At 40.2% G+C, this 17,762-nt stretch overlaps 1 protein-coding gene across 1 annotated transcript in view; it reads right to left on the reverse strand.

Moving 5' to 3' along the window:
• The window catches only part of COG5 (component of oligomeric golgi complex 5), a 644,155-nt gene that overhangs the window by 101,215 nt on the left and 525,178 nt on the right, over positions 1–17,762 (reverse strand). The window contains exon 16 of the mRNA XM_082254383.1: positions 1,318–1,380. Coding sequence (XP_082110509.1) covers positions 1,318–1,380 — 63 coding nt within the window. The remainder of the gene's footprint in view (positions 1–1,317; positions 1,381–17,762) is intronic.

Below are 17,762 nucleotides of genomic sequence, written 5' to 3' on the forward strand. Positions count from 1 at the left end.
TATAAAATATTTACAAAAATGTGAGGGTGGTACTCACTTTTGTGACATACTGTACATATATACACACACACACACACAGTATATAGATATTGCAAATGCTTCATGTGTATAGAATAAGTACATTACAGCACCAAGAGGTAGGTGGCACAGGATTCAGTTATGTCAATTATGAATATGACAACATATTAAGGATGTAAAACAAAGTACATGTACTCCTTTTAGATTCAATTGTATAGTATGGTAATAGTGTTTTGTATACATGCTTCTTATTTTCTATTCCACTGGCACTAGGCTCTTTTAAAACTTGCAGAAACTGTTGGCTTTTCATTAATTTCTCAAACAACTTCAACATTGTTTTTTTTTTTGCCATTAGCGAACAGTCAAAGTAGTTTCTGTAAATAAAAAAACATTTTTCTAACACTCAGCACTTTAGTATCAGACCTCAGAAGCTGCTGTGTGACTACTCAGACACCTGAGCTGCTAATATGCACCTTCACCATTTTGCACCTTATAAACTATAGTCACTGTCACATAATATATAATTTAGGGCATTATGCAACTTTTTTTTTTTTTGCAACCAGTCTGCACATTTTCCTGCCTCAATTCTCACTCTGCACCACTGTTAGTTTATCGGGCCCACTGGCACATGGGTTTAGCTCAACTGGTTTGTGCCCTGGAGCAAAATGTGAATCAGGACCAAAATGCTCCAAAAAAATAAATTTGTAGGCATGCATGTGTCTTTTTAGCCCCAAAGCACCATAAACTCGCTTCCATTAATATAAGGGGAAACAAAGCAAGCGCCAAATTAATCAGAAGCAGCACTGAGTCTGCAGGTCGAGGAACCAGAAAATACTATTGTTACAACTGTTTTCATACTTCCAGTTTTGTTTAGAAAAATATTGTCGACTAAGGGTTTTACCTTCTGTTTTATACAAATTAGGATTTTTGTTTCTTGTATAGCTTTGTGTGTGTGTTTTTTTTAACTACTATATCACTATTTTATGAAGTGGGGATACTGTATTGACAATATTCTTTTCTGTTTATACTTTCGTTTACTTTTATAGCTATGTATTGCTTCTTTGGATGCTCTCAACTTCACATGTTGCTTTTTATGTTCAATAATAGTACATTGCCTTCTATTTGCCGATCCTCTCCAGAATGTAATTACATAACAATACCTTTACTCAACTATCACATATAATTCCAATATTTGCTGTGTACAGCTCGCTTACAAGTCTTCGAGCTAGCTTCTAAAGCAAACATTCATCTGCTTGCAATTTTATTGCATTCATTCATAAGATCAAAAGGACTTATTACCTTCATGGCAGTAGTTATATTCTGTTCTGCAGCAAGTGGGAGTAAATTCTGACCTAATATAACCTTAAAGGGGAATGAAAAAAAAAAGGTGTTAATGAAAAAATATATTGATCTTTCACCACTCAGTCAGTTAAAATTTGTGATATACAGGTTACAGAAATAGCTGTGTAATAACATAACAGCACACTGGAAAATAATTTTTTAATATATATATATATATACACACACACACACACACACACACACACACACACACACAAACACACCATAAGACTGCTGATGTTCAGTGAAAATAAAAACTATTGAAAAATGTAAGTATTAATGTTTACATTAATGTAATCTGAAGCTAGGATGCATTGCAGCTAGTATTTTTGATATGTAGAGGGGAAGCAGAAAAAAGACCAAGTGGTCCATCAAGTCTGTCCAAAGTTTTTATTTTCTTTGGGATTTGTATTTTTTTTTTTATAACTGTTGTCTGGCTATAAATCTACGTATGTCCAAAGCATGTTTGAATCCACTTACTGTTAGACTCCATTCACACTAATACGACTTGTCAGCCTGACAAGTCGCGGACCATCGCGGTCCATTGTGTGGTACAGGAACGGTTCTAATAGGAGTGACACAAGTCGCTCCGACTTAGAGAAAGGTTCCTGTACTACTTTGGGGCGACTTGGAGCGACTTGCATAGACATTCATTTTATGAAGCCCGTGCAAGTCGCGCCGAAGTCGTGCTGCACACTACTTCACTGGTCGCCCCCGAAGTCGTGCCGCTGCAGTGTGAATGCGGTGTAAAAGCGGAACTAAACCCATCGATTTAGCAGTTTAAAAAAAGTTACATTTATGACACGTGCCATGAATGTAACGGTCACATCTGCTTGTGCTCTCAATAAAACTGTCAAACCATCAAATGGCTGGTGCCATAACTGATCACATGTGTAGCACCATGGAAGTTGCAGATAAACAGAGGCTTAGCTAAACAGGGTTTAGTTCCATTTAAACTGACTCTCTACTCCCCAGAAAGTTTGTACCAAGCATCAACTCTTCCAGTAAAACTTCCTAATGTTAGTATTGAACTTTCCCATTGGCAGTGTGAGGTCATAGAAACATAGAATGTGTCGGCAGATAAGAACCATTTGGCCCATCTAGTCTGCCCAATATATCTGGATCCTATGAATAGTCCCTGGCCCTATCTTGTATGAAGGATAGCCTTATGCCTATCCCATGCATGCTTAAACTCCTTCACTGTATTTGCAGCTACCACTTCTGCAGGAAGGTTATTCCATGCATCCACTACTCTCTCAGTAAAGTAATACTTCCTCATATTACTTTTAAACCTTTGCCCCTCTAATTTAAAACTGTGTCCTCTTGTGGTAGTTTTTCTTCTTTTAAATATGCTCTCCTCCTTTACCGAGTGTTCTTGATCTTGGCTTCACATTGAAAATACTGCCTTCCTGAACCATATTCACACCCTAAGGCCCGGTTTACACCTGAGCATTTTTAAGCTCGTAAATCGCTCATCTCTGAAGTCTCAAAACGCCCAACAAGCAAATTCCCATTCATTTCAATGGCCCCTGTTCACATCTGAGCGTTCTGTCTCCTAAAACAAAATGTCTGAAGCTCAAAAAAGTAAATGAGCTTCTTTTTTGGCAGATTACAAGCGTTTTTGTTAGATGTCTATCCCTGCCTCTAAACACCTGCAAAAATGCCTGAAAAAAATGCCCAAAAAACCGCCTGAACACGATACGCTCAGGTGTGAATGGAGCCTTAATGTATTTAAAGGTTCAATCATGTCTCCCCTTGCCTTTCTTTTCCCAAGACTGTACACATCTAAATTCTATTAAGAGATTTGTTTTCTTAAAATAGAAAAAGACATTATGGTTACCTGCTGCGTGCATTAATATTGCACAGAGCGGCCGTTCCCTCCTTTTTGGCAGTTCCCCTGCTGGTGCTCCCCAATCCTCCCTGCTCTAGGTGCCATCTCAGCAAGCCAGGTGCTTAGGGGGCACTCATGGGCTCCCAAACAGGGCTGTATGTGTATATAGGCACATACAGCACTGGTAAGCCATGTCCCCGCTCCCTCCTCACAGGGGTTTGAGTTACAGCAGCAGGAGCCTATGGCTCCTACTGCTCTCACCGTCTCTGCTGATACCAGGAAGTGAGAGGAGTGGTGCTGCAGCAGGGACAGTGCTGAAAAGGTGAGAGGAGTCAGGTAAGTGTTGGGGATGAACAACGGGAATAGGAGGAGAATTTTTTACCTTAATGCGGGGAATGCAATAAGGTAAAAACAGTTTTAATTTAGAACTACTTTAGGTTCCTGATGTTTTAGCCCCCAGACCTTTTAAAAAAAATTTTTGCCTGTTTCTGATACTGTTTGAATCTATTTTTTTTTTTTTTTTTTTTTAAATGAGGTCTCCAGAACTGGACATGGCATTTCAAAATAAGTTTAACTAAAGATCTATTTAGAGGAATCAGAACCTCATTCCTCTTACTACTGATCCTTCTAGCGATACACCCTACAATTCTATTCACTTTTCCCACAGTCTGGCCATACTCTTTGCTTATTTTGCAATCATCTGAAGTACCACAATTTTTCCCCCTGTATTTATGGCCAATACTGTGCCCCCCAATATTGTGTTCTGTCAATAGAATATTTTTTTCAAATGTTTTTTTTTTTTTTTTTACATTTAAAACCTTGAACTGCAGTGTCCATTGCTTTGACCAATCTTTCTGCAATACCAAATCATTCCATGTTAGATACACCTCAAGGAATATCAACATCATTTTTCACACCTTTGTTTCATCAGCAAAAACCTTACCCACGCACTTTTAGTTATATTACTTTCAAACTGATAAGTAGAACAAGACCCAGTACAGAGCTTTGTAATAGACACTAGTAAGGTAGACATTTGTTAGGTATGGTTAACAGAACACAGAAGTTAAAGTGTACGGTATAGACAACATTTTTTTTAGTTTTGGATAGAGTAGGGAAGGGTAAAACCAGTCAGTTTATTTTGCGCAGTCAGTGTCTTATTAGGGCGCTTACCCTTCAGTTCATGTTCCAGAGATGAAAAAGAGAGAAGATAACCACAAAGTAAGGGGAATTATAATTTTGGGTTAACCTTCATCTCTAGTTCTCGTTACAACGCTCTAATTTTTTATTTCCAATCACTCTATGTTATGGGGACAGAGTTAACTGTCTGGTTGTTAAGATTTAGCACAATATATCCCTCCAGATGAGATTCCTTCCCTTGCATTACATATTGCTGCAACATGTCTTAGCAAGGAGGATCAATCATTGAATATTTTAAAGGTAACAAATACTGAAAGGCAGTAACACAAGGGTAGGGTATAAAAAGACAATGGAGGAACTCTAGTTATAGTATGTGAACACAGATATTTTTAACTCAGAAATTAACACTAATCGAAACTGAGCTTTGTTGATTTGTATAAAAAAAACTAGATGAATGCACAATCAGGCAAACAGTACTATGCAGTATCCCAGAAAAAGTAACAAGCAATAATTTTCCACTAATATGCTGACAACAGTGAGTGGATATAGAATTGGTTGCCATAGGTTGTTGCACTTTGCACATCACCCTTTCGTTATGCACTGCTTTATTAAGCCTGTTAAAGTTCAATTTGAAAGAGAACATGTACAGAAGATTAAATACATTTGCAATAACTATAGTAACAAAACTTGCAAATGCCAAAGACGTTTTTTTCTGATACAAGACAAGTGTAGGACACTTTTGTGAAAAACCATAGGCCAAACTCAATAAGAATAACAAATGTCAGAAGCGAGCTTCTCCAGAAAGAATATCCATAAATTCATCTATGTTCGCAATGTGAAGTAGACAAGATGGTAAGGGGAGAAGAGTAAAGTGAGATTAAAGCTCTGAAACAGAACCAAGAATAAAAGGCCAGATGTCATGTACAGCATAAGCGAAAGTGAAAAAAGGCTAGGATGCAAGAGAAAGAGATAAGTTGATGTGTGAGGAGAGAACTACATTTACCTTAAGGTTGCACATTACTTTTCAGGTATAAGAGCAAAAGCACAATTTCCAATTACAGAGACATTAAACACAGATGCTATGGATATTCCCAATGGTGTTCTGGGTCTGACCTTCACCTCCACAGCCATTACAGTTTTGCATAAATGTACAGTGACTGAAGTAAAGCTTTCCTTGGCAAAAGCTGTATAATAGGAATACAAAAAGGAAATCAGTACAGGGAGCCCACTTAATTTAGCTCCAAACCTAATAGTACAATACTAACTACTGTGGGGAGAAACATTGCACCTGTTAAAATGCCATATCTGTGACTCTCATGACTCTGTTTGGGGTAGACTGGATGCTAATGGGAAACTGGCTTTAAATACCTCTCCTTGGGCTCTGTTGGGGGGGGGGGGGGCTTTCCCTTGCTCGCACCAGGGGAAGATATTATTTTTTCTAATGTGAGGGACAGAGGTGAATACTCCCTGTGCCAAGTTGGCTCCTACCAGTAAATGTAAATCAAAGTAAATGATCAGCGCTAAACAAAGGGACAGCTGTGGCAATAGAGGAAATACACAACCCTCAAATAAACATAAAAAAAAAAAAAAATTATAATTGTAGCGCTAATAGTGAATTAGGACAAAAAGTCCATGTTAAAGACTATATAAAGCGCAATGCTTGCTTTATGAAGCAAAAATAATTACCATATGGTAAATCAACATAGTCCATAAAAGTGCAAGTCCATAAAACTTGCACTTTTATGGACTATTGTTATGGACTATGTTGATTTACCCTGTGGTCATTGTTTTTGCCTGATAAAGGAGCATAGCGTAAATAAAGAAGCATAGCACTGCATTTTTGACTTTATATGTTTTTAATCCTACCAGTAAATAACTTTACTTGGAAACTTTGAGAAGCTCCTTTGGAACTTTCCCAATGGATCACTGGAGATACCGACAGCTTTCTGACTTTGTTAGTAAGGTAACCCCAAAACTACGTGCAAACTCTTATCGTTCTGCATTTGAGTCTTTCTGAAGCACAGCTCAAGATACTAGACATCTCCTCTCCCAGCTACATAAAATAATTTTAGGATCTTCTGTTTCACAACCCTCATACTTTATCAAAGAATGGGAGAAAGAACTTAGAATTAACCCCAACTGCAAAAGATCATAAGGCACCACATCTAAAAGCTCCAAGGTGCAAGAGTCATCCTATAAATTTCTAGACAGACAAAACTGGGGGATGTACACAGAAGGGTACTCTTTAACATGTATGCTGGCTGTGCCCTAAGATTAAACGTTTCTGGGATTCTATCTCCCTCTGATACAGGAGACCTTCCTCAAGCCTGCTGTATGAAGAATACACTCCTCCATTACCTCTTCCACAAAACGCCCTCCGCCTTTAAGTCATATAAGAACAGTGTGGCCTCATACATACTTAACACAGCCAAAAGTCTAATTCCATGATTTTGTAAACAGACAACATGTGGCACCTCCCTGGACTAGAAGGTGATGTATCATAGTATGGCAGCTTCTAAAGACACAATGGAAATTGATTGGAGATATATGGGTGGGATGGATATACTAAAGTGAACTATCAGATACTTAAGTTCCAGGCTTAGTGGAGGTGTAAGCATCCCAGAACCCCTATTGTGCTTCCATACTGGCAAAGGACATAGGAACTGACATAGAGCATACTTGTATAACATATTTTCATAAATATTTGATAGACCTTAAGGTCTCCCCAGTTGCCTGCACATGGAACCTCTTGTTTATAGTTTGTTTTTTTTAATGTATCTTTTTTTCTAGTACTTTTCAATGTTTTAATCATCTTTTTTAAACCTTGTTCTGAAGTCATCAGCTTTAATGTACTGTCACAGATCCATAAGTCGTGCGAGAGTTCATAAACAAATTTGTATTGTTAACCTACAGTACCTGGCTTCCTTTTACTCTTCCAGAACTTGTCTGACAGTTTGCTTGGAACAGATATTGTATGATAATGTATTGTTTGGTGACATCTGCCAATTGCCTCAATTGTAGGAAATTTAAATAAATATTTGATTATAAAAAAAAGAAATAAAATAACAAGAAATGATGTGTAAATAAATGATTCCCTTCCAATATGAAATTTTTAACCACTTGCCGACCAGTCACGTTGACTGTACTGCGGCAAAGTGGTTCGATCCCGTCCAGCGACGTAGACCTACGTCACTGGACTCCTCCCCTTGTGGGCGGAGCGCGTGCACCGCCGGAGGCTCGCTCCCGCTGTATTCAGTCACAGCAGGAGTCGGGCCAGGGGAGGAGTGGCGGTGATCACCGCCGCTCTTCCCCGATCATCGGGGAATCGAGTGTGGAGATCCGCCTGCTTGTGTAAACAAAGCGGGCGGATCTCCTAAGTGACAGACGGGGTCAGATTGCAGGGTTCAGCATAGCTGAACCTGCGATCTGTCCCTGTGTCACTCAGTCACCTCCCCCCACACACGTTAGTAAGCACCAGGCACACTTAACCCCTTGATCACCAATAAAAATTAACCCCTTCCCTGCCAGTGTCATTTTTACAGTAACAGTGCATATAAATAGCACTGATTACTGTAGTAATGTCACTGGTACCCCCAAAAGTGTCAAAAATGTCAGTCAAGGGTCCGATCTGTCCGCCGCAATGTCGCAGTCCGGTAAAAAAAAAAAAATCACAGATCACCGCCATTACTCGTTAAAAAAAAAAAAAACACCAAAAATGACAGAAATCTTTCCCTTAGTTAGTAAACGCAATAACTTTTGCGCAAACCAATCAAAATACGCTTATTGCAATTTTTTTTACCAAAAATATGTAACAGAAAACAAATTGGCCTAAAATGTTAAAAAATTTAGATTTTTACATTTTTTTGGGGGGAATTTCATATAAAAAAATTTGAAAAATAATTATTTTTTCAAAATTGTCGCTCTTTTTTTGTTTATAGCCCAAAAAGTAAAAATCGCACAGGTGATCAAATACCACCAAAAGAAAGCTCTGTTTGTGGAAAAAAAGGACGTAAATTTCCTTTGGGTACGGCATTGCATGACCACGCAATTGTCAGTTAAAGTCGCACAGTGCCGAATCGCAAAAAGTGGCCTGGACGTAAGACAGCAAAATCCTCCGGTGGTAAAGTGGTTAAGATCCACCTATCTGAGACATACCAAACATGTTATACATACATCTGAAGGTCTTCCATGGCAATCAGATTTCAAATTGCATTACATGTTTTATGTCTGCTTATTATTCTTCAGTCAATAATTTAGGATTGGCAGCTTTGAAACACTAATTGGATCTCTAGAGCAACTGTTTGGTGGATCCTGCTTCCCTTCCCTTAGCTTTCCATCAGTTCCTCCTTATAAGTAGGAGATTGAATTTTGTATAATAAAAAAAGGTCTTGGTCATATCATTATTGATGTTAAATAGTTTCACACAGACAGGTGGTCAAATAAAATAGGTCAAAAGACCACATTTGTAGACACAAGCCTAGTACAGGGACACAAATAAAACTTTATTTTTTTTTACAATTTCCACTTCAAACATATCAGGTGACTGCTATACTTATTGTAATAAAATCAGGAAGAGAAATACATATAAAAATGGAGAGAACACCCTTCCACGCACCTGTGTATTGATGCTGTATCACCCTCTCACATCAGTCTGTATCGAAAAGATACATTGGCACATACATGGTCATGCAATGGTTTCTGTGAAGTGGCGTTCCGCTCAGAGAAGAGACAGCAATAAACACCCCTTCAGTGGTGTCGGTGGTAACAGCAAAAAAACCCTCATATAGGTGACAGTGATAATAAATTCACCCTTTATTAGTGGACAGTGGCAACAATAATAAAAGACCCCACATCATTGGTGTCAGTGGGAACAATAATACCCTTCTTCATTGGTCTACATAACAGAATACACAATTATATTCTGGAACCAGGTACCTTAAGGTGATTGGAAACTGGCAAAGCAAAGCTGTAAGTACAGCCCTGCATAACTCCTCCCACTGCCAGTATGACTTCAGTTTTGTATAACAACAAAAAGAGTATCATAAAAACACAGAAATGTCTGTGTACTTCAAGGAAAGGATTGTACAGGTTATATTATATCGATTTTATATTGAATAAATTCGGGAAACAATTTGACATTTAAAAGCAGTCCAACTGACAGACTGACAACAAACAGCAAATGACTGGCAAACATGCCCAAGAGAAAAACAACTAGAAACAAAAGCTATAAAGGAACAAATGAAGCCCAAAGATACAGGGCTGCCTGAGGCCTGGATGTCCACCTGGGGGCAGCATTACAGAGAAACTGAAGCCTGATGCCAAAAGGCACTAATGCTCTTGTAGAACATGCTTTGACTTGAATAGAGGGGACAACACCCCAAAGGGTTTAGACCTGAAGGATGAGCTGCTGAATCCACCTTGCGTGAAAAGCCATAAGGAATCACATACACACAGTCGCACTGATGGAAAGAAGCTGTAGCAGAGATGTAAACTTGACCAACAATCACAGCATTCAAGCAATGAAGAGGAACCTCCAAAGGATTTTTAGGAGCTGGACACATGGGTGGGTAAAACAATGTCTCGGTTAAGGTGAGAAGAAGAAATCATCATGGGAAGAAAAGTGGTATTGTATGTCTGCAAAACAAGAATGGGGTCCATACAGGACAAAGCCGCCCTGCAGAAGTAATAGCAACAAAGAAGGCAACCTTATGACAAAGGGAAGAAAAATAATAGGCTCCAGGGGATGCCAGGACTAAGCTGAGACACAGAGGAGTCTCAGAAAAATGTACAGGAGGCAGAGAATGAGCAACACCCTGTACAAAGGTCTTCACCACGGAGTGAGAGAGCAGAGGCCTCTGTTAGAGACTCTTGATGGTCCAGTGCTGAAGGGACAACGGATTAGCTCTAAGGTCCAGAATATATTTCTTTGATCACAAAGTCACTTGGACCAGGAATGCCCCCAGAACCCCCTTTCCCAGCCAGAAAGGTTGGCATTCGTCAAAAGCACCTTGCAGACCATCAGGAGAAAGGACTTCCCTGATTTCATGGTGCAAACCCACCATGTCAGGGCAAACATGTTGCTGCTGGACAGGTAAATGTGTCTGTCTGTTCCACAATGCTAGAATGTTGGAGTTTTAAAAGGTTCTGGAGTAAAACTTTGCATATATGGACTGCCTCAAAGGAGGACAGCATAATGCCCAGGACCTTAATGCAAAAGGGAATAATATGGTGGCTTTTAGGCTGTACAGTCTGAACCTGAGAGTAGAGACACTGAAGTTTATTCTGCAGAAGAAAAACCCTGAACAGTCTATAAAAAAGAATAAAAAAATCAAGTCCAGATAGTCTAAACACTAAATCAGATCCAGCGCTGACTTCTTGAGATTCAGGATCTATCTGAAGGACTAAAGAGTCTTCGCTGTCTCATGGACATTGGCTGGCAGAGCCTCCAGCAACTGCTTTTTCAACAGGAGGTCGTCTAGGTATCCTACTATGGGAACACACAGAGCAGAACAGGGGCCAGCACCTTGGTGAAAATCCAGGATGCAGGAGACAGTCTGAAGGGAAGGCCCACTGCAAAGTGCCTACAGATAGCATTGATGAGCTAGAAAGATAGGAATGCACAGGTAAGCATCCTTGATGCTCACAGAGACCAGAACATCTTTAGAAAGAAGGAAAGAAATCCCTGACTGGACAGATTCCATTTGGAACATTTGCACCTGAAAGATACTGTTCAGAAGTCTTAGAAACTTTCTGGGACCAGACAGCTGCGAAGGTTAGCAGACATCCCCATCTGGCCAAGTGGGGGGTGCCTTTTCATTGTAAAAAGGGCTTACTCCCAGGTTTAGCAGGTTTTAAGGGCCAGGTTTGACCAGAGGCTTAAACAGGAAGCAATGAACTATTTCTTTTTCTAGAAGAAGAGGGTTATCCTGCTGGAGGATTTGTCTTTTTCTCTGACAAAAAAAACTCTTTAGCCCCATGTGGCTTCCCTGATTTAGGTGTTCAAGGATTAGCCTAACAGGTTGGGGTGATTCAGGGAACCCAGACTAGTAACCTTTGAGTAAGGTCAACACAGAATATTATAAATTTAGGAGGAAAGTCACCAAATAGGTTTTTATTCTGTGCCGAGTACTCTGGTTATAGACATATCCTCCTTTTCCTCATTAGCAAGAATAAAGAAAAGTACTGGAAGATCAGGGGGAGATTCTGGGGAGCATAGAGGGCTGGATTGTGACCCCGGGGGCCTGAGGCCTCCAGAAAGGCAGAATTTTCTCCCATTAATTCAGACATGGTCGTAAATTTCTTCTTGGATAAAAAAAAAGATGGCGTTGCTCTCGAAAGGGTGGAGTACCGAGAAGCAGATAAAGACTCAGTATGGGGGTAAGGTCTGGGCTGGCAAAGTCTGAGTCCCTGAAGGGGAGTTACAAATCCCCTCAGAAATGTTAGCTGGGCTGGCGCTGGCATAGCCCACAGGCCCAGCTCCTCTGCACCTAGATCTGCTATGTGTGCAGGAGAAAAAAAAAACTCTCTCAAACTAAACTTCAGAGGAGAAGAGGTGTGCCCTTTCCACTTGTTGTCTTCCAACAGAAGTCGGTGGCAAGTCAAGAGGGCAAGCCCCATCTAAATCTTCACCCTGGACCTGCACTACATGCCAAGGTGAGTGCCCAATGCAGGATTCAGTGCCTGAAGAAACCTTACAGGCTGGCCCCACATCTTCATCTAGGCAGGGTTTTGGTATAATCCCCAAGGCTCAGTCGAAGAGTGTAGGTCCTGAGATGCAGTAGTGCAAATGTTGCAGCTAGGAAACTATAATTTACTAGAAGTCTTGCAGAAAATCCCAGAAAGAAAGAAGAAAAAATGGAAATGCTTCTCTCAGAGAGATAGAAGTATTTTACCGAAGAGCAATGGTAAGTGTGAGAGTGGTTGGAGATTATGCCTGCTGCCCTTTTGGCTTTGCTTGGCTAGTGTCTACTCACCTAAAGATAGCTGCAAAACCCATTGGTTCGAGAATATGGTCCTGTGCCCTGTAATGAACAATTAAGAAATAAAGATCCCTCTTCAGTAGAGGACAATGGTTACATACCAGAACAAGCTCCTACACTGCATCTTTCCCTTTTCCATCAGGTTAGGACTGTATTCCTGTTGGGCAAGAGAAAACTCCACCTGACAGACAGTGCCAGTGTTATTCAAGTACCAGGTGCTGTAATGCAGTGTCCTAGCACTTGGCACCTTGCTTCCACTTTGCACTATGTCAACTGGGACCTCACAGATTGCAACAGAAGGCCCTTTAAGAATGCAATTATCCTATTCCCGGGAAGTCTCTATTTTAATTCATAATGATGCATCATTCTCCTGCACTAGGACTCTGGTGGATGAGAATGTCAAATTTATTTTTCTTCAATGTCAGTTATATGATTTAGAATTCATTTTTGCTGCCATTTTTATCTCTCCTCCTCAAAATCCCGAGGCACTTCTTCAGCTTATGTTATTTACAAAGCCTTCTCCCCTGCTTCCAATTTTGGTGACTGGGGACTTTAAAAATGTGGTAATCCCAAAACAGGAGATATTCCCACCCCCTTGCTCTCTACCTGCAGATTGCTTCTCCTCTTTAGGCAGAGGTTCCATCCCACTGAAAGTTCACATAGTTGCCATTCTAAAACGTTTGGCTCATTGTCCAGAATCGATTTGGTTTTGTGCTCTCCAGATCTTGCCTTGGCCTTTAAGGATGTGGTAATAGAGTCAAGGGGCACTTCTAATCATTCTCCTTTAATATTTACCATTTCCCTTGGGCGTCTGAAGGTTATTATCCCTTAGCATCTGAACCCATTCGGGTTGGATCTATTTCCTCAGGAGGATACTTTGTAGACCCACTATTGAATTTATATAGATCAGGATGAAGAATAGGCTCCACCTAGTATAGCATGGGATTCCCTTAAGGCTTATTTTTTAGGTCTTTTATTTAAACAAGTGAGAATAATCAAAATATTGTCACGCAGAGAGCTAGAACATGCCAATGCGGAGGCTCTGGCAGCCAAAGCCAGATTTATTGTGTCTCCTGCAACAGCGCTGGATAGAGATGGGCTCAGGTAATAAGAATGCATTAAGATAAAAAACCTTGTGACTTTACAACCACTTTAAATTGTTCAATACAGCTTTACTGGAGGGGTGTCTTCCGGATTCAACGTGTGAGGCCGCGATTATAGTCACCCTGAAAAAAGATAAGGATTCTCTATACCCAGAGCCATATCGTCCTATTTCTTTATTGTCAACTGATGTTAGGATATTGGCAAAGGTTTTGGCCAACAGACTAAAGAAGGCGAGAACACACATTTTTATTATCCCAATCAAGTTGGCTTTATGCCAAAAATGTCTACTGTAGTTAATTTTAGGCAGGCTTATATGAATATGTAGATTCCAGCTGTCAAATCCTATGGATCTTGCCTTTTTGGCATTGTATGCCATTAAGGCCTTTAATAGTGTAGAATGGCCCTTCCTTTGGGCTGTTCTAGAGAAATTTGGCTTTGGCTCCACGTTCTGTCAATGGGTTAAATTACTGTATTCAGTCCCTAGGTCCACAGAGTCAATGGTGCGCAGTCTCCTACTTTTAAGTTTTTTGTGGCACTAGGCAGGGGTGTCTTTTGACCCCCCCCCCCCCCTTTTTGCCATTGAACCCTTGGCATGCCTTCTACAGGCTGTTTCAGATGTAGCTGGCCTAGTTAGAGGTAATATGGAAGAAAAGGTAGCACTGTATGCTGATGATGTTCTTTTATTTTTATCTAATCTTATGTTTTCTCTGCCAGCAGTTATGAACTACACCCTGTTCCAAATTATTAAATATTTTGTTTTTCCAGTTTAACTCATGGATGGCATTGTGTCTCAAGGCTCTTTTGATCACTGAAAACAATCTCGGACACCTGTGATAATTAGATTACCAGGTGAGCCCAATTTAACCACTTTACCAACGGAGGATTTTGCTGTCTTACGTCCAGGCCACTTTTTGCGATTCGGCACTGTGCGACTTTAACTGACAATTGCGCGGTCATGCAACGCCGTGCCCAAACAAAATTTACGTCCTTTTTTTCCCACAAACAGAGCTTTCTTTTGGTGGTATTTGATCACCTCTGCGCTTTTCATTTTTTGCGATATTAATTAAAAAAAGCGACAATTTTGAAAAAATAACAATATTTTTCGACTTTGACAGTTAAAAAATATCCAATATATTCAATTTTTGTCATATATTTAGGCCAAAATGTATTTAGCTACATGTCTTTGACAAAAAAATTCTCAATGAGCGTATTTTTAACCGCTTTATGACCAGGCTAAGGTTTTACCCCATTCCTGACCAGGCCATATTTTGCGATTCGGCACTGCGTTACTTTTAACGGACAATTGCGCTGTCGTGCAAAGCTGTACCCAAATTTTTTTCCCCACAAATAGAGCTTTCTTTTGGTGGTATTTGATCAACTTTGCGATTTTTACTTTTTGCGCTATAAACAAAAAAAGAGCGACAATTTTGAAAAAATAATATTTTTCACATTTTTTTTATATGAAATTCCCCCCCCAAAAATGTAAAAATCAATTTTACATTTCGGCCAATCATTTTAGGCCAATTTGTTTTCTGCTACATATTTTTGGTAAAAAAAATTGCGCAAAAGTTATTGCGTTTACTAACTAAGGGAAAGATTTCTGTCATTTTTGGTGTTTTTTTTTTTAACGAGTAATGGCAGCGATCTGCGATTTTTTTTGCGGGACTGCGACATTGCGGCGGACAGATCGGACCCTTGACTGACATTTTTTAAACTTTTGGGGGTACCAGTGACATTACGACAGTAATCAGTGCTATACATATGCACTGTTACTGTAAAAATGACACTGGCAGGGAAGGGGTTAATTTTTATTGGAGAGAGAGGGGTTAATGTATGCCTGGTGCTTACTAACGTGTGTGGGGGGAGGTGACTGAGTGACACAGGGACAGATCGCAGGTTCAGCTATGCTGAACCTTGCAATCTGACCCTGCCTGTCGCCTCCCTGCCGAGAGAGGGGAATGTCTGGTGACGTAGGTCTACGTCGCCAGACGATAACGAGCCACTTTGCCGCAGTACAGTCAACGTGACTGGTCGGCAAGTGGTTAAGGAAAAAATACTAAAGGAAGGTGTTCCGCATTATTAAACAGAGTACCATTTTCATGCAATACGGGGAAGAAAAAGGATCTCTCTGCTGCCGAAAAGAGTGAAATAGTTCAATGCCTTGGAGGAGGTATGAAAACATTTGACATTTCAAGAAAACTTAAGCGTGATCATCGGCACTATTAAGAGATTTGGGGCTGATTCAGAGCACAGACGGGTTCGTGCAGATAAAGGCACATTGAGGAAGATTTCTGCCAGATCCATGCATCGGATCAAGAGAGCAGCTGCTAAAATACCATTACATAGCAGTAAACAGATATTTGAAGATGCTGGTGCCTCTGGAGTCCCACGGACATCAAGGTGTAGAGTCCTCCAGAGTCTTGCAACTGTTCATAAACCTTCTATTCGGCCACCACTAACCAATGCTCACAAGCAAAAATGGCTGCATTGGGCAGAAAAATACATGAAGACTAATTTTCAAACAGTCCTGTTCACTGATGAGTGCCGTGCAACCCTGGATGGTCCAGATGAATGGAAAAGTGGATGGTTGGTGGACAGCCACCCTGTTCCAACAAGGCGGCAACGTCAGCAAGGCAGTGGTGTTTTGGGCTGGAATCATGGGATGAGAGCTGGTCGGCCCCTTTAGGGTCCCCAAAGGTGTAAAGATGACCTCTGCAAAGTATGTGGAGTTTCTGACTGACCACTTTCTTCCCTGGTACAGAAGGAATAACTATGCTTTTTGTAATAAAATCATCTTCATGCATGACAACGCACCATCTCATGCTGCAAAGAATACCTCTGCATCGATGGCTGCTATGGGGATAAAAAGAGAGAAAGACATGGTGTGGCCTCCATCCTCCCCTGACCTCAATCATATTGAGAACCTTTGGAGCATCCTCAAGCAAAAGATCTATGAGGGTGGGAGGCAATTTACATCCAAACAGCAGCTCTGGGATTCTGACATCTTGCAAACAAATTCAAGCAGAAACTGTCCAAAAACTCACAAGTTCAATGGATGCAAGACTTGCGAAGCTGCTTTTAAATAAGGGGTCCTATGTTAAAATGTAACGTGACCTGTTAAAATGTTTAAAAAGTTAAAATGTTGTTATAAGCTTGATTGAAATTGCTTTTGATTTCAGTAAATATGCTGCAAACACAACAAATGACAATTTTCAGTTCTTTACAACCTATAAAGTGTCTTGAAACTTACTGTGTGTCATAATTTGGAAAAGTGCATTGTAAGTTTTTTATGTTTAAAAAAAATACTGTTATTAGGAGGTTTGTTCAATAAAATTTGAATTGTACTCTTAATAGTTGATAACATGTGAATTATGCTGACTTATTTTCTTCAATTATTTAGGTAAATGAGAAAAATAAAATTTGCATAATAATTTGGAACAGGGTGTATGTAGATGAGTTTTCTGGATTCTCAGGGCTAGCTATTAATTGGGAGAAGTCTAAACTTTTGCCACTAGATCCCTTATCTAAGTATTTACCATTCAAATTGGTACATTTTAAAATTGTCTCCCCTCTTTAATATTTGGGTGTAACCATGACAGTGTCTCCCGTCAAACATTGTAGATAATGTCGCCCCTTTGTTGACAAGGTTTCAAATTCAAAGTAGGATCTGGTCTAGACTTCCCCTTTCAGTAATAGAATGAATACATTTAATTAAAATGATTTGGATGCCACAACGTTTATATTTTTTTTTTTACACAATTCCCCAGTCTGGATCCCTCTCAAGAACTTTATCAAGGTCAATGGCATATTTAGAAATTTGATTTGGAGGAACAAGGTCCCTCGTGTGTTACCTTCTTAACCTCTGCCACATTTCCAGAAAATGCCCCTTCCTAACAACACCACAAAACAACTTATTCACTCCTTGGTTATTTCCCACCTTGACTACTGCAACTCCCTCCTCATTGCTCTATCTTTACACAGGCTATCCCCTCTTCAGTCTATTATGAATGCTGCTGACAGGCTAATACACCTTACTAACGGATCCGTGACTGCCGCCCCTCTCTGCCAAATTCTTCACTTGCTTACCCTACCCCATCGTATAAAAAACTAAATACTAACCACAACATACAAGGCCATCCACAACATCAGCCCCAGCTACATCACCAACCTCATCTGCAGATATCACAATTGTCCACTCCGATCCTCCCAGGACCTCCTGCTCTCTAGCTCCCTTGTTAGCTTCTCCCATGCACACCTCCAAGACTTCTCCAGAGGCTCTCCCATCCTCTGGAACTCCATGCCCCAGCATGTCTGGTCAGCTCCTACCCTGTCTGCCTTTAGGTGATCCTTGA

Source organism: Pelophylax lessonae (genome assembly GCF_965119305.1).
Source record: "Pelophylax lessonae genome assembly, chromosome: 4".
Classification (NCBI taxonomy): domain Eukaryota; kingdom Metazoa; phylum Chordata; class Amphibia; order Anura; family Ranidae; genus Pelophylax; species Pelophylax lessonae.